The sequence below is a fragment of the Canis lupus genome, chromosome 35 (genome assembly GCF_003254725.2).
Source record: "Canis lupus dingo isolate Sandy chromosome 35, ASM325472v2, whole genome shotgun sequence".
NCBI classification, from domain to species: domain Eukaryota; kingdom Metazoa; phylum Chordata; class Mammalia; order Carnivora; family Canidae; genus Canis; species Canis lupus.
In genome coordinates this window covers 16,799,173-16,822,170 of record NC_064277.1, presented here as the reverse complement: position 1 = coordinate 16,822,170, position 22,998 = coordinate 16,799,173, and the positions used below count along the sequence as shown (strand labels likewise).

Genomic DNA, 22,998 nt, shown 5'->3' with positions numbered 1-22,998 from the left:
ATGTGGACTTTGAAGTCAACAAGATTTGATTTCAGGATCTGGCTCTGCCACTAACTTGCTAAGAAGTCATGGATGGGTTTGTTTATTTTTAAGTGTTAGGGTCTTTCCCTGCAAAGAGGGTGGTAGTATCTTCAGAGATGTTCCAACAATTAGAAATAACCGGGCACTGCCTCAAGCCAGAAATGGTAGCTGTTGTGATTATCACATGAAGAAGAGTTTTAATGTGTAATATCTTTCCTTGTTGCCAACGTTTTGGGAATGCATGCTCCGTTGATAGAAGCAAAGCACACATGGTGTTTGTTTCCAGGACCCACTCATGGCCTGAGTGTTCTGATGGTCACTGGTGATATGAACTACACATTCCACAGGGAAGCATGACTTCCCGGCCCCACATTTCACTAGTGTTCCTTCCTTGAGACATTTCACCCCTTTCCCTCAAACACAGATGACTACTGATTTTATTATTTGGTGAGAATTGGCTCTTCCAAGGAGTCCGTCACAATTGCTTCAGCTCAGGAGGGAAGCATATGTGTAAGTGGAGGAAGTTTGAGTCCTACTTTTTGATTGTTCTGATTTCCTTAGATAGTCTTAATGATTGTTTTCTCCTCGTTTTGACTTAGAAGAACGTCAGCTGAATGACTGTCTCATTTGCTTTTTAAAAAGAAGAATAGTGAGGAATATGGAGATGATGCAGGTTTTACAGGACTAGCAGGCAAGAGGAAATCACTTGCTTGTAGGGAATTTTGTTTCATGACAGCCTTTTCCTTGCCGCATAAAGCAAACTCGTTGAGAAATCATTCAATTTAAAGTTTTTTAAAAAGTTAATAGTCTGGAAATAGGGCTCACGGTGGGTAAATTAGGCTTTCTTTCTAGACATCACTACTACACCTTTGGCAAATGGTATTTCATTGAAGTGAGTAAGTACTTCATAATGTTGGTTGTAATTAATTTGTCTTTTTTATTGGTATATTAGGAATTCAGACAATATATTCTACAGAGTCTAGAACAGTCTGAGTGTTTGCACAGTGTGTATTTTTGTGTTGGGTGTGTGCTTTTGGATTTAAATAAACTACAGAAGTAAAACATTTCCTACTGTAACAGAAATAAATGCCATGGCTATCCAAAGCCCACTCTTTGTTCAGCTGATGTTATTCAAGATATAGCCAGATAGATCTTCCTGATTTAGCTCTTCTTGTGCAGTTTTGAAATGCTTTCAAGGACTCTTTACCACTTGTAGAGGAAAATTTATATTCCTTGGACAACATGTAGGGTCCTTTATTATATATCCTCAGTCCATTTTCCTCACCGTCTGCTCCATGACTCCCAACCACCCATCCTGCGCCCCCTGCCCCATGCGTCATTCATCTTATATAACCCAGGGAGCTGGTAGGTCTCAAAACAGTTTTGAAGTTCTCATGAAACCCCTTCGGTGTGTGCAGCCTCAGAAAGCCCTTGAGAAATCACAAAATTAAGTGGAAAGCAAAAGAGTGTATCACCTCCAACAGGAAACATTTTAGGATAGTATTTAAACTGTCTTACAGATTTCAGGGGCTGGAGAAAACTCAAGGAGGGGCAAAATCTGGAAGGGCCGAACATATAACCTGGGAAGGCATCACAGGGGAGAAGAAACTGAAACCAGGCATGAAAACAAAGCGTAGGTATAGTAAAAGCCAGCCAAGAGGGTTTCTATATGGGAGAACCAACATGGACTTCGATGTCAGCCCTGGGTTTAAATCTCAGGGACCCCTTCCTTGGTTCTCTTCCGTAATCTCTCTGAGCTACCTTTTCTCTTCTGTAAAATCGGAAACATGGCAATGTTCCCTGTCTTAAGTGTTGTTGTAAGGGTTAAATTGCTAACTTAGTGCGCTAATGGAAGGTGCACTGGAAGCGACACCTCATTTGGCTTTTCCATAAGCGAAGCTGCAGAAGTGGGAGTGAGCGTGCTATGTAGCACTTGCCTTAGCAGGAAGGTGTGTTGTGGGGGGAAGCAGTGGGAAGCCTTTTGTACTTGCAGTGAGGCTAGTTAATAGGAAATTCTGAAGTCTAAACTGAGTTTAGTTTAGACTGATTATTGATTGATAATGGTGCAATACAGGAGCTGTTGCAGTGGTTAAAGTAATGTTTAAGGGTGGTTATTCTTTGTCGTGTCTTCTAGAATCATATCCTCCCTTATTGCCCACAGAGACCATTTGAGCCTTCTGCAATATATCGCTCATATCCCTGAACGTAGGACAAACTTCTTTTTTAAAAAGGTTTTATTTATTTATTTATTTGAGAGAGAGAGCACAGATGGAGGGGGAAAGGGAGACAGAGTGCCTGGTGAGCAGGGAGCCTGGCACGGGGCTCAGTCCCAGGATTCCGGTATCATGACTTGAGCGGGAGGCAGATGCTTAACCAACTGAACCACAGGCACCCAGGATAAACTTTTTTTTTTTTTTTTAAGGAGGAAATCACTTTATTAAGTACAAATAATAAAACTTACATGTGAAACTAAAGATTTCTGGAGCTCTGCCTTACAAATCAGTCTGCTCAGAAATTTTTAAAAGATAAAAATGATTTTTTTAAAAATTTTTATTTATTTATGATAGTCACACAGAGAGAGAGAGAGAGAGAGAGAGAGGCAGAGACACAGGCAGAGGGAGAAGCAGGCTCCATGCACTGGGAGCCTGACGTGGGATTCAATCCCGGGTCTCCAGGATCGCGCCCTGGGCTAAAGGCAGGCGCCAAACCACTGCGCCACCCAGGGATCCCGATAAAAATGATTTTTAAACTACTTTTAGTTTGCATGATCACATCAAATAATGCATTCCATTCATCCCTGAAATACAGCACTCTCTCGGCTCCTAGAGCAATGTCTACGTATAAAATGCGGAGAGGAATTCTCTAATTCTTCAGATTGCCCTATTATTGTACAAATCCAGTGACCACCTTAGCAAAAAGTAAGATTCTTGCTAGCTGTTGTCTCAGGTTTGTTTGCATTCATTATAAACAATCTGCCTACTAAATACATTACTGGTAGATTAGTTTATTGGTTTCATACTAACTTGATTTCCTTTCTCTTCATTAAAAAAGAAATAGCAATTCCTTCTTAATGGTGAATAGAAACGTTAAGATAGAAGCCTTCATTCTCTGATGAGAAATAGAGGAAATGTAGAAGGGGAAGCGTGGATTTCCTGAAACCGACCTATTTGTCAGACTCAATGAATAATGGCGTCATTGATACTGATGAAGAGCTCTCAAGGCAGCTCTCAAAACTTGGGGGGCAGAGGGAAGGAGGGGTAGGGAAGAGAGAACGAATTGAAAGCACAGGGTTTGAGACGGCAGAGAGAGGCAGGAGCTCTGAGTTTCATGTGGGATGGTCAGAATGTTCTCTTTTTGTTAAAAGTGACCATGGCACCTTTCATTCTTAGGCTCTCCGACATAGAAATACACAAGTCCATAGAGGGCATAATGGCATGGCAGCAGGCTGTTGGAGTGCTGGGAGGGAGAATGTGGGGTCCTATGCCTGACTGCCCAGCTTCTAATCCTGGCCTCACCACCTTCTACTGATGTAAGGCACAGTGACCCACTGAATCTCACTGCACTTTTCTTGAGGATGATAATCATTCCCTCCTTATAGGGATGATTTGAGGACTAAGTGACCTGGTCACAGAAAATACAAAAGCCAATATTTGGCACATAGGACAATTTCACTTTATATTTATTATCGTCTTTATTGTGGTCACATTGTGGCAGTTTTGAGGATAGTAGCGTCAGCCCTGTGGAAAGAGAATGGATGGTACTGGAATTGATGAGACTTGGTTTTGCCACCAGCTGCTCACCTTTGGGGATCTGTTTCCTCATCTGTGGAAGGAGGAGCTGTGGCCTAGGATGATCTCAGATCCCCTCTGGCTCGCTGATAAAACATGAATCAGACATTTTATGCTGGCCACACAGCTGTTGCAGTGGACTTTTCAGAGGCAAGTCAAAGACTTGTTTGTTAAGCTGTTTGAATTGCATTGAATCAGGCTTTGAGATGTTTTACACTTTAACTGTATTATCTCTTATTATATATAACCTTTGGGTTAGGTAGGCATAATAATGCTTGTCTGGTGGATAATTCTGAGTCTTTAAAGCAAAAATGCTTGTGCCAGGATGAAGAAAAAAAACAAGTACTGGCACAATTAGATACTCAAACCTTTGCATATTTCTACATAAACTCGTATCTTCCCCCACTCTTCACCCCATATGTACATGCATGTAGACGTAGATCCACGTTTGGGATAAAGTTATTATAGTGTATACTGACATAACTTGAGAGTGTCATAGGCTTTTGTAAATGGTTCAGTTACTACCAATTGTAATTAACGCCTTCTTGTTAATGAATCAGGCCATGATTTATCACTGCCTAAAAGGTGCCACGTTGGTAAATAACTGATTTCCAGCCCCCTTGGTGTCAGTTTTCATCCTAGTGGGGGAATATTTTTCACAAACCTATTTTTCTATAAATCTTGATGCCAGAAATAAAAACCAGTCTGGTGAGGCGCAGGCACCTGACTGGCTCAGCCAGTAGAGCATACGACTCTATCTCCAGGTTGTAAGTTCCAGCCCCCATGTTGGGCATAGATATTACTAAAAAAAAATAAAATATTTAAAATAAAACAAACAAAAAACCCCAAAAAAACAGTCTGGCGGTGGCATATCTGGGAATCAATGGGGACATGAACATTTCCAGGCTCAGAGCTTCTAAGCTATTGACTTAGAAATTATATAACAATTCTCACCATATGGCATATTGCTCAAACTTGCTGAAGCCATGTGTTTTCAGGCATTGTTAATGCCCTGCAGGTCAGGAGAAAGGTTATATGTCTGATTCTTGTTCTGCTAGCGTAGCTTTCTGCTGTGTGCATCCGAGCCGTGAGCTATTGCTGTGGGGAAAGCAGCCGTGTTTGATTCTGTTCCCATGATGGGACATTTTATGTGTCCAGAGGTAGAAATGATTTCTCTTTCACACTGTTTAACTGAAGCGAGAATAGTAACAAGACAAAATTTTTATGTATCAAAATTTATATTCTAAAACACTTATGAAACAGTCTGAATGCAGGATTCTTTTAGGATGCAGGATTTCTTTTTCTTTTTCTTTTATATAGTCTTTTGAAAATTGTCTTACCCCATACCAAATTTGATAATTCTTCTAGTGACTAAGCCTTCTCAGGTTGTTCCCTAAGCACCCAACTTTATTTTCTTAGAATCAGCAACTGTCTTTTTACATTTGTTAATTAAATTATGTAATTACAGAGAAGTACAATTGACATAAACCAGTGTAGGAGCAAACACAGCTAACCCTTTGTGAGAACATAACTCAGCTGGTGGGAGTCCAGAGCATGGCCTACCAGCTGGAGTGATTTAGGGCGCAGTGGTCACGCCTCTTTTTACAGATAGAAGAGAATGTCGGTGAATTCCGAAAATTGGGTAAGAGTGGAGGTCAGTTCAGAAAAAAAAATTTTTTTTTGTATCACAAGAATCTTTAATGTTTACTTTCAATTTTACTCCTGGTGGGATTGTATTTGTGTTTGGTAAAGTGTGCCAAGTGCCCACATTGAGACTGTTTCAGTTCACATCACTGCGGTCCACACAGACGTTTCCTTCCCCAGTGAGGTCATAGAGGAACCTTGACTTTTTTCTTGGTTAGGCCAGCTTTACTGATGAGAAAAACTTTTCTGAGATAAATGAGCTAAGCTAATATTGTTAGTTTTTTTTTTTTTTTTTTTTTTTTTTAGGATTTTATTTATTCATGAGAGACAGAGAGAGAGAGAGGTAGAGACACATGCAGAGGGAGAAGCAGGCTCCATGCAGGGAGCCCGACATGGGACTTGATCCCGGGTCTCTAGGATCGTACCCTGGGCTGAAGGTGGTGCTAAACCGCTGAGCCACCAGGGCTGCCCCCCACCTTTTTTTAAAGAGAGAGAATGTGTAAATGTGTGTGAATGTATATATAAGTATGTATATATATGTGTCTGTATGTTGTGAGCGTGTGTATATTTGACTATAAGTGTGTATATGTACATGTGCTTGTGTGTGTGAATATAGGTGTGTGTAAATGGGTGTTAGTGTGTGTGTATATATGTATGGATGTGTATGTGTGTGTGCAGACTGCTCTTTTTTCTTGCCTCTACTTATAGTTTTTTAAAAATAGGTAGGCTTCATGCCCAATGTGGGGCTTGAACTCATGACCCTGAGATCAATAGTGCCATCCTCTACCAGCAGAGCCAGCCACGCACCCCTCTACTCCCATTTTTTAATCCCATCCAGCCCCCCTTCATACAGGCTTTTCTTCCCTTCATCCCCATCTGTTCTTTATTTATTGGGACCCAGAGACATCATGTAACTTAAGGGTATATAGAGCTAAATAAGAATCACAGTAGACAATATACTGGGAGCAGTAGGTCCCCAGCACTGTGCTCTTCCCTTTACTGCAGTAGGTTATTTAATTGTCAATCACCTGATCACATAGAAACGACTACTGTCCCCATTTTACAGATAAGGAAACTGCTACCAAGGAGAAAGCTGAAAAGCAGCTGTAAATGTGGGTTTTAAGCAGTGACACTTACGCATGAAGATGGCATGAATTCTCCTGCAATCCCAGGCTGTTCCATCTTCTCTGCCACCCCAAAATGTGGCTGTGTTCGGCAATTACGTTACAGTGCTCTGGCTTGGAACCTGGCCAGAAACTGTTCTAATAGCATTATGTTAGATGTTCTCCAGAGTCCCGAAGGTCTGTGTTTGGTTTGGGCTTTGTTTTAGTCTCTCCTCGTGTGCTGTAAATACTGTGCTCCCCACAGTCCAGAGGGGATGTTGGGTTTGGTGTGTTCCAGTACCTCAGAGAACATACCAGACAGAAATGAAGAGCACTTTCTCAGTAGATGCTTTATGTGAAAACTCCCTACAGAATAGCTCAAAATACATCCTCTATCAGACAGTTTTCACAGGTAAGGTGGCTCCTTTGTTTCCTCCATCCTGGGCACCAATATCTGACCCTCGCCTTGGTGAGTCAGCCACCTTACTTGCCAGCAAAAAAAGGAGCCAAGTTTCACTACCAGCTCATGACTTGTCCCAGTGCTATTGCTGGGGTGGAAACGTCCATCTGGGTGAGTCACCCCGTGCCATGCTGCAAGCAAGACTCCCAGGCACCGCAATGCTGATCACCCTTGGACGCCTCTATGGAAAATAGCCCCATGCTCTCCCTTTACCCTCATGGCCCAGTTTCTCAGGATCCTTTTACCAAGCTCATTAATGGCAAACTTCTGTAGTTGATTAAAACTTAAATCTACTGTCACCGGGTCAGTCCTTAAGGCCTTCATTTTTAAAAATCTGAACTCTGTAGTTTTTGGTCATTGAGCTTAAACCAGGTTTAACTTTACTACATGGGGTAGTTTCTCAGTTGCCCTATTTGGGAGAGGGATTTGCTGAAGCCTGGTCCAGGTTAGGCATTTCTCCCCACTGCATGGATGTGTGGAGAAGACCTGTCTGGTCTTGCACTTGTCCAGGTGCTCTGATTTGGACCTGGGCCACCTGCCAAGCCCAGACTCCTCAAAATCGCTGTGGCTGTCAGCCCTGCTTTGAGGTGGAAAAACATCCTCACAAACAAGCAGGCCTAGGAGTTCCACATCACAAATAGGAGCTCTTTTTTTTTTTTTTCACTCCAAACTCCAAAGAGAAAAGACAGGAAAGAAAGAATCAGGAGATTCCGTCTACACTGATAGAAAATATCTGTCGTGTTGAAATCTTGAATGCTTTTCCATGTTCCTGCCTTAGAAAAATGAGAAATATTCCATGCATATGTCTTGTCTAGCCTCCTAATTGCCATACTTATTGTTTTATTCGGCCATGATCTATATGTGACTGCCTTGTTTAATGCAGATTGTAAATATGACAAGGGTTATGCCCTCCCATTTGGTTCTCCCATTTCTAAGAACGTAGCTCACTGTAACTGACCCTGTGCCTCTTTGGTAGTCAGGTGTTAGGCATATGAATGGTGTGTGCATTTTTCTCTTCAACTCTAGTTGGTCTTCTGTGCTTTGCTATCAGGACCCTTCTATAGAGAGGGGATTACCTTGGTTACTCGGTTCCCAATGCACACATGTGACAGCTTTGATCACAACTGTGATCCCCAGTAGGGACAAATTATGCATAATTGTGGAGACTCAGATCTGTATTATATATGTGACTTAGGGTTGAGTGGGTCAGGTGTATAACCTTGGTTGCAGAAGTTCCAAATAGGAGTCTTCTCTGCTGTTGTGATACTGTGTTACAGATTGCTATGAGCATGCCTGTGTTTTAAGACTTGTCCATATCATTATAGGAGGTTTTAAGCATAAACCCCACAGAGGAAATTGACATCTTCTTGATCATGGCTGTTAACAACTGAGGGAGGTTTGCCCTGAGGATACCCTGCACCAGGCACGTGGAGCTGACATCTGTAAAAGGGCCACCTCCTTTCTGGCATTGGTCCTGCTGAAAAGCCACAAGCCTCTTGGGTTTAACAGTACTGTGGCTTTGCTCAGTTTGTCTGGGATAGTCACAAATACTCGTAGATCCTCCTGCTTCCCACAGGACTTCTGAACTTTCCCATATGGGCTGGTGTGCATTCCCCTAGACAGAGCTTTGTTCTATTTGAGGGTGAGGTATGGTCAGGAGACCTGTAGGTCAAAATATTGTGTCTTTTATGGATTCCCGGATTCCCACCATCCAGCATCAACACTCCTGTTTTTTGTGTAGTGAGCTTCAAAAAGCAGTTGGCAAGTCGGTTTTTTTTTTTTTTTCCTGTGCTGAAAAAGGGGACGTCTGTGTTTAAAGGATGGAAAGAACAAAGTAGGAAACCTTCAGTCTTTTGGATCAACCAGACTCTCCTTAACAGACTGTTCTTTGATATTTAATATTCTCTCTCTATCACAATTAACTATAGCCTTCATTTGTGTTTGATGGAGAACTGATTATGTTGAGGAAGACAGGAGGCTGTATAGAGTCCACAGTGCATGGCTTTGGTTGACAGTTGTTTCCTACCAGACCAGTCATGCCCTTGAAAGTTACCAGACCGAAGCATTGATCAAATATAACCACAGCCCAGGAGTCATACAGCTCAAAAGTTAGTAGATTAGAAAAATAAAGGGGAATCTATAGGGTATGTTTCTATCCATAGTTTTATTGATAGGATATATTATGTTTTTATCCCCTATACCCTACTGAGATAATGTTAGAAAAGTAAATATTTTTCCTCCACTGGACAGTATAAGTTGACCTATCCTGTCCCAAATAATACCTTTCTTTTTTCCTCTCCTCGTATGTCCCAATGTAACACACATACACACACACATGCACAGACACACATGTACTCCTAACACACACATCCATATGCCACAGCATACATGCATATACATATATATCCCTATACATGCCCCCACACAACCCAATACACATGCACCACACATACACCCCCAGTACACACACATATACACATATACCCAACACACATATAACCCCATATATACCCAACACACACATACCCCAATACATACAAAACATAACACCCCACCACCATATACTGGCTCTCTCTCTTTCTCTCTTTCCTGTATTAGAATACTCCACCATTATATTTGGTCAGTAGAATTTTAAAAGTGAGAACTAGGGGATCTAGAGAAACAGCAGTAGGTGATTCCTTTAAAAAATTTTTTTTTTAAAGATTTTATTTATTTATTCAAGAGAGACACGGAGAGAGAGAGGCAGAGACACAGGCAGAGGGAGAAGCAGGCTCCACACAGGGAGCCCGATGTGGGACTCGATCCCAGGTCTCCAGGATCATGCCCTGGGCTGAAGGCAGCCCTAAACCACTGAGCCACCCGGGCTGCCCTTAAAATTTTTTTTTCTAAGAATAGCTGTCTTTTCTTTTATCTTTGAAATTGGATTACCTGACAGATAAGTTGCAAAGATAAAGGAACTACTTTAAGAAAAAATAATTCTGTTTACCTCCTTCTTTATGGCAAAATTAATTATAGTTGATTAAATATTTAAGGGAAGATACTGATAATGGATATTAACTAAAATATATTCTAGATTGTGGCCAGGCACTGTGGTAAGCTCTTTACCTGTCTTGCCTTGTTAAAAAAATCATACCAGCAACCCAGTAAGGTAGTAGTTATTATTCGTATTTACTGATAAAGAAACCCAGAACTTGACCAAGGTCACAGCTGGTAAGGAGCAGAGTTCAGGTTTGAAAATAAAACTGTAAAAAAACAAAACCAAAAACAACAGAACTAGAAGAAAAGACAGATGAATCCCTATATAATTTGTGGTAATAACAATACAAAAAGATTTTGGAAGCATAACATAGACTGAGGGAAAAAATCACAAAGGAAAAGATTAAAGATTTGAATATGGACAACCAAAAGCTTTTGTATGACAAAACCAATATGAGACTAAAAAGTAAATGACAGAGTAGGAAGCAGTATTTACAAAGTATAATAGATCAAAGGTTAATATCCTTAATATATGATGAACATTTTGGGGGTGCCTGGCTGCCTCAGTCCAGAGAGCACATGACTCTTGATCTCGGGATTATGAGTTTGAGCCCCATATTGTGTCTAGAGATTACTTATATAAATAAATAAATCTTTTAAAATATATATGTATATAATACAAATATGTATAATACTATTATATATGTATATATGATGAGCATTTTTAAGTAAAGAAATCAATGACTAAACCAATTTATTTGTAAAAAGAAACATAGGACCCAAATAATCAGTTCACTAAAGAATAAGTACAATGTGGACAATCAACAAAGGAAAGGAAAATTTGAGTTTAGACAAAAAGAATGATAATAGCTGTGTTGTTGAGGGTACATTGCTAGAGGACATAGTAATTTGGATTTTTGGAGTTTTTCTTGGTAAAGAAAATAGAAAAGTGCTCGGAGATAAATATGTAAGGATAAATATTCTAAAGAAAAAGGAAATAATCTAAATATCCATAATAGGGAACCGATTGCATCAGTTAAGCACACAATGGAAAGCTAAGCAGCTATGAAAAAATATTAATGTTGACATAACTTTGTAGGGGTGGCAAAGTGTTCATTATTTCTTGTCTTAAAAGAGAATAAATTTCCCGTGAGACATGAAGCCATAGTGATAAAATGTATTGAAGTCTCTCTAGAATCCAATCTTGCATAGAATTGTAAAGATACATGAACTTAACGGTAGTTCTTTTTGTTCATCCTTTTATAAATTGTGCTTCAAGATAGTTTAGTTAAGGATGGAAAGGAGATGAATTCTTTCCACAAATACAGTAAAATTGTTCTCTACTTTTTCTTATTCTATTTTGTATTTCCCAGAATGTGTTCCTTTCCTACTTATAACTAAAACTTCATTAAATATAATAAATCTGAAATGTGTTCTGTCAAGCATAACTGTAAGTATCTAAGAAAACTTGACTTTTTGAAGAGCATATGCCTATATATAATTATATATAATGGAAATCAGACTAGTTTGTTTTTTTCTGTCTCATATATTTTGTTTGAATGTCCAGGAGGTTACTATGGGTGCCAGGGAAAGCATAATCTGTAATTTTTATCAAAATTATTCAGTTAGTAGATACATATTATGTTAACACCTCTATTCACATCTATCCCTGGTGCCTTTTTTAACCAAGGATACTGTAGTCTTTAGAGGCTCATTAAAATTTCAAAAAGAGTCATACTTGATCAAGTATAAACTCTAAAGCAATTGAATCTTTTTTTTTAAAGATTTTTATTTTTAAGTTTTTTTCTATACCCAACGTGGGACTTGAACTCAAAACCCCAAGATCAAGAGTTGCATGCTTCACCGACTGAGCCAACCAGGTACCCCAGATGTTTCTTTTTAAGTTCAACAAACAGTATTTTGATGCCTCAGCACTCACTAATGAGGAATGCCCCCCCCCAATTAAATATTCTTTCATCTGAGGACAGCTTTGTCAACATAGGAATAACTCAGGAAATCAAAGTGCCTACTGTGTGCCAGGGACTCTGCTAAGATGAAAAAGAACCCATTTTCAAAGGAGCTCACAGGATGCCTGGGCATCCAACTCTTGATTTCGGTTTAGGTCATGATCTCAGGGTTGTGAGATCCAGCCCCGCATTGGGCTCCATGCTAAGTGTGGAACCTGCTGGAGAGTCTCTCTCTTTTCCTCTCCCTCTGCCCCTTCCCCTGCATGTGTGAACTCTTTCAAATGAACAAATAAGTAAAATCTTAAAAAAAAAAAAAAAAAGAAACTCACAATCCAGTGGTAGAGGATAAATAGAAAAAAATAGGGTACTGTAAGTTCTAGAGTTTATTAAAACAAAAACAAAAACTAAACAAAACCATGGAGACCAGAGGTAGGAGTAACTGATTCCTGGTGTCGTGTAATGTGAGTCACCAATGGTGGATGAGCATCTGCTTTAACGTTCAAGAGTCAGTACAAACAGACCCGGGACCTGCCACTCACTATTGGTATGATCTTGAGCAAATGACTCCCTTCTAGAGCCCAGCCTCCTTACAGATCTCAATCCATACCTACTGGCCCTGGGGACTGCAGGGTTCAATGATACAAAATATGTAGAGTGCATTTGCTAATTGGGCAGTTGATAAAAATTAATTCCCTTCTTTTTAGTCGCATAAATAATAAAAGTATACAAATGTCAAAGGTTAATTTCATATCCTCTTTAGTATTTGTAGCAATTTAGACATAGGTAAAACCAGTTTATTCATGTATTTTTATATCCTGGAGAATTCTTTAATCATTTGGTTTATTTTTTGTGCAATGTTAGTATACAAATCCTGGATTATTTGCGGGTTTTTTTTTTTTCACTTGACATTGTCATAAACCTATTTTTTTTTCATAAACCTATTTCATTTAGCTTTGTAGCATTCATTCTTGGTGTTTTTGACCAGTGATCTTTAGTTTAAAAATCCATTTGTACCAAGGAAAAGAAAACATTGTGATTTGCTTCTAAAAGAATATGGAGTAGTGCCTGGGTGGCTCAGTTGGTTGAGCATCTCACTCTTGGTTTTGATACTCAGGGTAGTGAGATCGAGCCTTGCATTGGGCTCCACTCTTAGCAGGGAGTCTGCTTGGAGAGTCTCTCCCTCTGCCTTTCCCTCTACTCACTTTCTCTCTCTCTTTTTCAAATAAATCTTTAAAAAAAAGAACATAGAAAAAATAATTCTTCATACTTCCATCCTACTTAGCTTCAGGAGCAGAAGCTAGAAGTATTGCATCTCACTACCTAACACAGGAAGAGAAAGGTTCCTAACTAAGTGGCCACAGGCCCTTGCATGGCCATGGTCAGCTGACCACAGTGCTCCCTGCAGTTGAGTCCTTCAATCAACTCAAGTGCTTATTTTTTTTTTTTTTCTCTCTCTCTTTTTTTTTTCCAAGTTACTAAATATGAGTTGAAATCATGAATTACGGGCAGGATGTTTGACCTGACCAAGTCTTAAAGCATCTTGTCTCCACCCTCACCCCCTTCCTGAGAGGCTGGTTGACCAGAGCCTGCGCGTGGCACTTGGGTCTGGCTGAGGACCATGGTCGATTCTCACAAGCCTAAGCACAGGCTGTGTTTAACTCCCTATATTCTACACTGCAGGGCTCTGCTCCAGATTTAAGGCCTGCTTTTTGGCATGGGGAAGTACACGGAATAAGGAAGATCCTTTGAGGAAACATATGAGAAAAAATATTGATGTAGTGGATTATAATTTTGACATTATCTTACTATTTTTCAGAATGCATTTATGTTTGTGCACACACACATCTTTAACTAGTCCTCACAACAAACCTGTATATTTGGGAGTGATTATACCCTTTTAAAAAATCACATATTACACTAACACGTTTTGAATACCTTTTAGGTAGCAGGCTCTATGCTGCTATATGAAGTCAGAATTAGAGAAATAAGGTTATATAAATCTGATATTTTTCTTCTAATTTATTTTTTAATTTTAGTGCTTATCACTTGGTCTGTCTCGGCATAAGTATTTTACATTAAATGTATATATGTATATGTATTTGAATGTGACTTTTGTCAGACTCAGCAATGTTTGTTTTTTTTTAAGCAATGTTTTTGAATTTTAGCATTGTTTACACACGCAAGTGTGTTCTATTTGGGGTTAGTTTTTACATGGTAGGTGATATTCTAACATACAAAGTAGTCACATGGTATAAGGGAAAAGAGGGAAACTGAGTGGGGAAAAATTAGAAAGGAAGACAAACTATGAGAGACTCCTAACTCTGGGAACAAACAAAGGGTTGCAGGAAGGGTGGAGGATAGGGAGGTGGGGTAACTGGTGACAGGCACTAAGGAGGGCACTTGAGATGAGCACTGGGTGTTTTCTTGGTTTGTTTGTTTTTTGTTTTTTTTAGCACTGGGTGTTTAATATTGGCAAATTGAATTTAAATAAAATATTTTTATTTTATTTTTTTATTTTTTTAAAGGGTTTTATTTATTAATGAGAGATACAGAGAGAGAGAAAGAGCGGCAGAGACACAGGCAGATGGGGAGAAGCAGGCTCCACGCAGGGAGCCCGACGTGGGACTCAAACCTGGGTCTCCAGGATCAGGCCCTGGGCTGAAGGCGGCGCTAAACCGCTGAGCCACACGGGCTGCCTTAAATAAAATATTTTTAAAAATAAAAAGTAGGGATCCCTGGGTGGCGCAGCGGTTTAGCGCCTGCCTTTGGCCCAGGGCACGATCCTGGAGACCCGGGATCGAATCCCACGTCAGGCTCCCGGTGCATGGAGCCTGCTTCTCCCTCTGCCTGTGTCTCTGCCTCTCTCTCTCTCTCTCTGTGTAACTATCATAAATAAATAAATAAATAATTAATTAATTAATTAATTAAAAAGTAAATGGAAAAATGCAAAGTAATCACATTTTTCTTCTCTACTCCCTTACGAATGGGCATTTAACTTGAATCCAACTTAGAGAATCAAAATAATGCTGCCATGAGCATTCTGTTACAGGAGTCCCTTGTGAAAGTGTCTCTAGGGTAGGTGCCTCATAGTGGGTCAGAGTATAGACATATTCTCTCTTATAGGTTCTGTCAGGTTTTCTTAGAGTGTGCAGCCCAGCAGCAGATTATAAAAATACCCATATTTCCTCAGTCCAGCTATATTGTTGCCAAAATTTTATTTTTTGCCAGCTTCTAATGGTTGAAGACATCATTTGTTTTGCGTTTACACATTTTTAAGAATCCCATTGTGTAGCCAGATGTCCAAGTGTAACAAGAGACTGCTAAAATCAGATCCAACTTTGCATAAAGGAGGAAGTACACCTGAAAGCTTGTGTTATGTTTCAGTATTTCTGAATCTAAAAGGATTTGTGTAAGATAAAAAGGTTCAGTGGACTCATTTTTTCAACAAACATTTATTAAATATTTTATGCTAGGTCCTAGGATTACAAAGATAAATTATAGTCTCTGACATCAATCAAGAGGTTCTCGGTCCAATGGAGGGGAGAGGGAATACAGTGGTTTTGGCAAATACTGTAATCATGAATGTTTGGGACTATGAGAGCACAGAGGAAGAAGAATATCATTTTAATTCTCTTAATGATGGGAGAGTGAATGTTAGAAAGTCACGAATTTCAGAGGATAGTGCTACCTTAACTGTTTAAAAAGATTTTCACGCCTGGGGCGGCTGGGTGGCTCGGTTGGGTGTCTGACTCTTGATCTCAGCTGGGTCTTGATCTCAGGGTTGTGAGTTTGGACCCTGTGTTGGGTGTGGAGACTAAAAAAAAAAAAAGAAAAAGTTTTTCACACCTTTACTCTTCAGTCGGATGCTACTGGCTCTATAGTACATGACTGAAAACTCCCAAGAGCTGCAGTAAGCTGTAGACAGGCTCACAGAAGAGAACTTGTCCCCAAACTTACCATGGGAACACAGGTGAGAGGTGCCTGTGCTCTACACATCACCTCCACCTGCAATGAACAGTTTCTCAGCACTTGGCATGCATTTAGCACTGTGCTAGGTGCTTACCCATCCCAAGATGCATCTGAGAAGGTTCATCAGAATCCAGATGAGGAGATAAGACTATGTAGGTTTAATGATATTTTAATAACAGCTCATGAGAAGAAGCTAAACAGAATTTATTTATTTATTTATTTTTTTATTAATTTTTTTTATTTATTTATGATAGAGAGAGAGAGAGAGAGGCAGAGACACAGGCAGAGGGAGAAGCAGGCTCCATGCACCGGGAGCCCGACGTGGGATTCGATCCCGGGTCTCCAGGATCGCGCCCTGGGCCAAAGGCAGGCGCCAAACCGCTGCGCCACCCAGGGATCCCGAAGCTAAACAGAATTTAAACCATGCTTCTGTATGGCCCACTGACCATGGAAAGGAAACTTTAATGCCTAGAGAAATGTCTGGGAGAGAAGGAACGGGTGGAATCATGAACTGATCTAGGAACTGAGCTCTTAGTACATAGCCCTGCATGTAGTAAGCAAGCAGTACACTTTTTAACATCTTTTTGGATTGAGAGAGCGTTGTTAATAACTGAGACTCGGTTATTAATCCAAGTATGTCAAGAAAAATCATTCTTTGCTTTTGTAAGTTTTTTATTTTTTGTTTTGTTTTTTAGGTCAAGAAGTGGTTTTCAAGTGCCTTGGGGAAGGAATTCTTGAAAAAGCCTTTCAAGGGTATAATGCTTGTATTTTTGCATATGGACAGACAGGTAAGTGGCTGCTTTTAGTTATAGTCAATGATATTAAATACGCATGTCTTAAGGTCTAGAAATAGAAAACACTAGCAAAGTGACGGAAACATGCTTCTGACTTTGTGAGTTTAACTGAGTTAGATGATCAAAAGTAACCCTCTTTTTGAAGGTTCAACAATTTTTGATAATTGAGTAATTGAGCCAAAGCTAGTTTCAAATTATTGTCATTTCCTAAATTATAGTTTTAACCTGCATTTGAACTAGAAAATAATTACCAGTTTCTCAGTGTCAAGGTTATAGTGAAAAGCTATAGAACAACTCTTTGTATCATCCTGTGGAATGAAGGACCTTCCCTGGGATACAAGAGTGTTGATAGATTATTAAACCAAGACTGTGGAACAGGTGCATGGAACATGCAGAACAGAAGCTCACTATGGGGTTAGCCCTTAACACTGTCTCAGCAAGAAAGTTAGAATAAGTCATAGCAATACTGCCTGTTGTCCCATCACAGGACAGCTCTGAGATTCAGACAAGAGAATGCATATCAAAGCATTTTCACAAACATAATATATTTTGGGGGTAAAGTACAGTCAGTGTGACTTGATATGACTTGATAATGTATAGTTGATATTTGCTATACACACTTCAGGTTTGCACATCTATAGTGGTTGTATTTGTAGGCATCTCTCTGTCCAGCTGGAATTGGTGAACATTATAGAAAGAAGAGTAGCTTGGTTGTCCACGGGCATGGGCGTGAGGGCTGAGTTTGCCACTTGTGCTCTGTGACCCTGGTGGATGAATGTAGAAAATGTATAATGTGGAAGCATTATGTTTCACTCCCTCTGTTGTCCTTCCTTTCTGCTTGCTTTTCTTCAGGTTCGGGAAAATCCTTCTCCATGATGGGCAGTGCTGAGCAACTGGGCCTTATTCCAAGGCTCTGCTGTGCTTTATTTAAAAGGATCTCTCTAGAGCAGAATGAGTCACAGACCTTCAAAGTCGAAGTATCCTATATGGAAATTTATAATGAGAAAGTTCGAGATCTTTTAGATCCCAAAGGGTAAGTTAGTGGTTGAAATTAAGCCTTGTCACGGGAGTAATAATTGTAAATGATCCTTACATTAAAGCTGCAAGGGAGTAGATTTATTTGGTCACTGCTCCGACTTAAGTGCATTCACTGAGAAATCGTCTGCTTCTCAGAGCCTGCTGGTAGACCCAGTACATGTAGTTTATCCTATACTCGTGTATAAAGTTGCTTATGCATGCCATTTAAAAAGATGTTTTTACTATCGGTATTATTTTTGCTACCATGGCTTGTTCATAAAAACTAAGTTAACAATGACATAGTGGTCCTCCAATTTGTGTTGGAAAGGAGCAAGTCTAAATTGGAAGGAACTGCTTCAAGGATTGAAACAACCCAGCCTAGAAAGCCATTCTCTTCCTGGGCCATGCACTGGAATCATGGTTGGGGGGCTTTTTAAGGATATGCTGGCCTGAGCCCCACCCATAGAGCCCATGATTCAGTGGACCAAGGGGGAATCCCAAATGTGGGTATTTTTTAAAAACTAGGTGATAAAAACCACGTAAGTTTGATTCACAGAGAGAGAAGGCCATTTACATTTTTTCTTTAATTAAAATTTTTTTGCTGGTTTAAAAATAATACATACTCTTGGAAAATTTAGAAAATAGGCAGAGTATAAGAAGAAATAAAAATGACCTATAGTCCCACACTCAAAAATAACCATTGTTAATACTTTGGTCCATTTTGATCCTGTGTTTCAAGTCTGTCGGGGGTGTGTGTGTGTGTTGAGGTCATTCTCTAAATACAATTCCATATCCTGAATTATTTATAAAAACTTTTAGCAGCTGTGTAATCCAGGGTATCATCATAACACCAGAACTGTAGGTGACAAGGAATGAAGAAATCATGGGAAATGTTTATATTGACTTTAAAGTTATTAACTATTTGCATATGAAAGAACATTTATAATACATGTAAGATAAAAAAAAATAATAAAATTGACTGTTCTACTTACCATTTGGCTTAATAAATGGAACATGACTAATATTTTTAAAGCCTTGATATGATTCTCTTGAATTCCATTCCATTCTCTACCCCTCCCCAAGGTAGCCACAATTATGAATTTTATATTTCTCATTATCTTTATCCTCCTTAGAGTTCACACATAATTTTGCACAATTTTAAACTTTGTGTAAGTGACATCATAGTATATATGTCCTTTGTTGACTTGCTCTTTTTCTCTTGATGAGACATTCATTCTGATAGATGAAGTAATAATGCATTTGTTTTTACTGCTCTTTAGTGTTTTATTGTATGATGATAGTCTGTCTCATCTCTTGTCACTTGTGTGGTTTCCACTTTTTACTGCTTCAGCACTGCTCTGAGTATTCTTGCACACTTCTCTTGCTGTGCAATTGTAGGAGTTTCTAGGGAATACATCTAGGGTGGACTTGTGGGCAAAAAGATACTGAATCTTTGCCTTTATGGGGTGCTCCAGAATAGCATTAAAGAATCTCTGGTTGTGCAAGCTGAGCGGAGTGAAGTTTCAGATCAATGTGCATCCTGCTAGCTTTTTTGAAGATGTGCATTTGATCTGCCCCTATTGAGAGTACACAGAATTACTCATTGTTACATTGAATTCTTCATCTGTAAAGGTAGTAAAACCTATTTTATAGATTGCTATAAGAATAAATGGGATAACTAAAAAGTTCTTAGGGAACAATGCCACAACTTTGGGAAGTACTCAGTAAGTCTTAGCCCCCTTTTTCCACACTTGAGTGATGCCAAACATTGACACTTGATTTGAAAGGTGATTGATATCCGAGGCAATGAAAAAGGTGACAAATGCAATATGCTCATGTTATATATAGATCTGCTTTAAAAAAAAAAAAAAAAAAAAAAAAAGATCTGCTTTTAATCCTAAGTATCTATGATGAGCTTTAAATGGGTCCCAAACCAGGTTTGCCATTTAAAAATTCAAAAAAGTCTTAAAGTCTTCACCAGCAGAGCCAATTCTAAATATAGGATAAATGTCAGTAACTGCAAACAACTGCTGTACTGCTCTATCACTTGCTGTATAAAATTGTCAGCATAAAAGCACCATAAATCAATGGAGCCTTTAAAAAACAAATGAAAACACTTTAATACTGTTCATTACTTGATCAGAACGTTAAGACATGACTTACTAAAACTGCGAATGTGCTTATGTATGAACGAATCTTAAGGTTAAATTCCATTCTGGCATGTTCTTTGCTTTGTTTTCTTGCTTGCTTTCTTCTGTTTCTTTTTCCTCCTTTGTAAAACTGAAGTTCATCTACTAAAGCAGGCATGTTAGCCTAACCTCATATTCTGTGTGCTAGCTGTTTAGTTTGGGAGTAGAGATAGAATTTTTAAAATAGTAAGTTACTTTAAATAGAAACCAGAGTATAAAAGACATTCCTCATAAGGAATGCTGTTTTCCTAATCCAAATAAAGTAGCTTTTAGAATATTTTTTGATCATTTAAAAAATTGCAGTCTTCGTTTCTGAGTAGTTAAAAAAAAGGGAAAGCTTCCCAGTTGGGTCTGATTCATTCATTCCTTTTTCCTTCCTCCCAAAGGAATAGGCAGTCTCTTAAAGTTCGAGAGCATAAAGTTTTGGGACCATATGTAGATGGTTTATCCCAGCTGGCTGTCACTAGTTTTGAGGTAAGTGTCATTTTGAAAAAGTCACTAAAAAGCTGGCAGTAAATCAAAACGTTTAAGTGATGTCAAATGCATTTGTGAATGCTTTGTAGCATATTGGTACCTTGCATGGTCTCAGAAACCCAGTAGCAACAACTCCCACTGGGGAAAAAAGGGCTTCTGCCTGCGTGGTTATGAAGGCATCACGGTGTGGCCGAGAGGCTCAGCAGTGTGACTGCTGAATACTTTCTTTCATACTGCCTTGTTGAAACTCTCCTCCAGAGTTGTCAGTGATGTCCTTCTAAAGAAACCTGGACACATACAAGCAGTGTTGGGTAATTCATTCATTCCCGTCCCTCTGACAGGGTCCCCTGTGCTCATTCCTATTACTCTTTACTCTTCCTCGTTCTATTTTTCTGAATTGTTTCTCTCACCATTGACTGACTGGCTCTCCTTTTCCTACTCCCTTTTAAGTCTTCCTACACCTCAACTTGATGTTTGTTTTTTTGTAAAGATTTTATTTATTTATTCATGAGAGACACACAGAGAGAGGCAGAGACACAGGCAGAGGGAGAGGCAGGCTCCTCGCAGGGAGCCCGACATGGGACTCGATCCCTGGATGCCCTGGGCCAAAGGCTCAAATACTGAGCCACCCAGGTGTCCCTCGACTTGATGTTTTACCCTGACTTCTATGGTTACTGCTTTGGAAACCCACTAAAACCAGCTGCTCTGTGTTGCTGAGGAATGCTGACAGAAGAGGGAGCAAAGGCATCCTGTGCCTCGTTCTGCTGTCCAGGCCTTGTGGCCGTCCCATCATTCCCTCAGACTCAGAGTGATGAAAATTAATCTGAGCTAACTCCCTCCAGCCATTTAGAGGAGGACATTTTTAGTATTGCTCAAAAGAGAAATAGAGTGTAGCCATCATTTTAAAAGCACCTAGATTCTGAAATGGATGGAAACCTCTCTGGTGTAAAGCCGCTAAAAGTCAGCACCTTTGCTCAGGTGCGTGGTTCAGAGCTCTGCGTGTTGGGGGCAGTGTTCATCTCACCCTGTCACTTATTAGGAAGAGCCAAGGAGGGATCCCTGGGTGGCGCAGCGGTTTAGCGCCTGCCTTTGGCCCGGGGGCGCGATCCTGGAGACCTAGGATCGAATCCCACGTCGGGCTCCCTGCATGGAGCCTGCTTCTCCCTCTGCCTATGTCTCTGCCTCTCTCTCTCTCTCTCTGTGTGACTATCATAAATAAATAAAATCTTTAAAAAAAAAAAAAAAAAAAGGAAGAGCCAAGGAGCTTGTGATTCGTATCCCCGCTCTTCCTTTTACTGGATATGGGAGAAATTACTTGAGCCCCATGAATGTCAGTGTTCTGTGGGTCACATCAGGAGAATACTTCTTTGATAAAGTTCATGCATCTAACATTGTGTAAGAAAAAGCCCGTGGTGGCAGGTGTTCAAAGGCAGGTGTGCAAAGATGAGTAAGGAGCATTCCCTGTCCTTGGAGAGCCACAGTGTTGGAGGAGGGGGCATATAATATACAAGCAGTAGAGGATGCCTGGGTGACTCAGCGGTTTGGCGCCTGCCTTTGGCCCAGGGTGTGATCCTGGAGTCCTGGGATCGAGTCCCACATCGGGCTCCCTACATGGAGCCTGCTTCTCCTTCTGCCTGTGTCTCTGCCTCTCCCTCTCTCTCTGTCTCATGAATAAATAAATAAAATCTTTAAAGATAAAAAACAAGCAGTAGATAGCTCTGCAGTCATTAAGCACAGGAGACTTAGAATAACATAAGGTTACTACCATTAACTGAGTATCTGGAGTGCTCCAGAAATATTAGCTCTTTTCTCTCCTAGGAACTTGCAAAGGGAAAAAAAGCTGCTAAGCAGAGAAAGGGGACAGTTGTGGGATGGCCAGAATGGTGGTTGGGGGGAAGCATTTCCTATTCTAGCAATCGGTGAGAGATGTGGAGGCTCACCCTGCGCTCCAGGGAAGGCAGTCAGGGAGCAGGTTCTTACAGAGGAGCGGTGCCAGGTGCGTCCCAGGGATTGTAATTACCACGTACACCTGGTGGGCAGGACTGCATTCCTGTGTTTGGGCTTATAATGTGTTCCTTCTGCTTTGCCTCTAGGATATTGAGTCATTGATGTCTGAGGGAAATAAGTCTCGGACAGTAGCTGCAACCAACATGAATGAGGAAAGCAGCCGCTCCCATGCTGTGTTCAACATCATAATCACGCAGACACTTTATGACCTGCAATCAGGGGTGAGGGACTCGGAGAGCCTCTGGTGGCAGTGAAAGAATGCAAAAATCCTGCAGAAGTGAAGGGTTCATGGCTGGATTTGGTTGCTGAGAATTTTATGCTGGCTTTGCAACTTATTAAATAAGCTACTTTACTTAAATCTCTCTGTTTATTAGGTCCTCCTTTTTACATAACTTCAAAAAAAAAATTGGATTTCTTGTGTAAACTCCCTAGAGAGCATGGTGATGTCACTATACAGCTTTTAACATGTAACCTTTCACTCTGAAATTCTCCTAAAAACTGAGTCTACCTCATAGCCATTAAGGGCTATTAAAGAGGAAACCACAACATTTAGCCTAAAGAACACTTTTTCAAAAGAACAGGGACTTGA

General features: G+C 40.0%; 1 protein-coding gene across 8 annotated transcripts in view; it reads left to right on the top strand.

Annotated features, from left to right (window-relative positions):
• Positions 1-22,998, top strand: part of KIF13A (kinesin family member 13A) — a 211,328-nt gene that overhangs the window by 108,340 nt on the left and 79,990 nt on the right. For all 8 annotated transcript variants that reach the window (XM_049105945.1, XM_049105942.1, XM_049105940.1 and 5 more), the window contains 4 exons: positions 16,624-16,716; positions 17,575-17,755; positions 20,315-20,402; positions 22,496-22,630. In XM_049105945.1, coding sequence (XP_048961902.1) covers positions 16,624-16,716; positions 17,575-17,755; positions 20,315-20,402; positions 22,496-22,630 — 497 coding nt within the window. The remainder of the gene's footprint in view (positions 1-16,623; positions 16,717-17,574; positions 17,756-20,314; positions 20,403-22,495; positions 22,631-22,998) is intronic.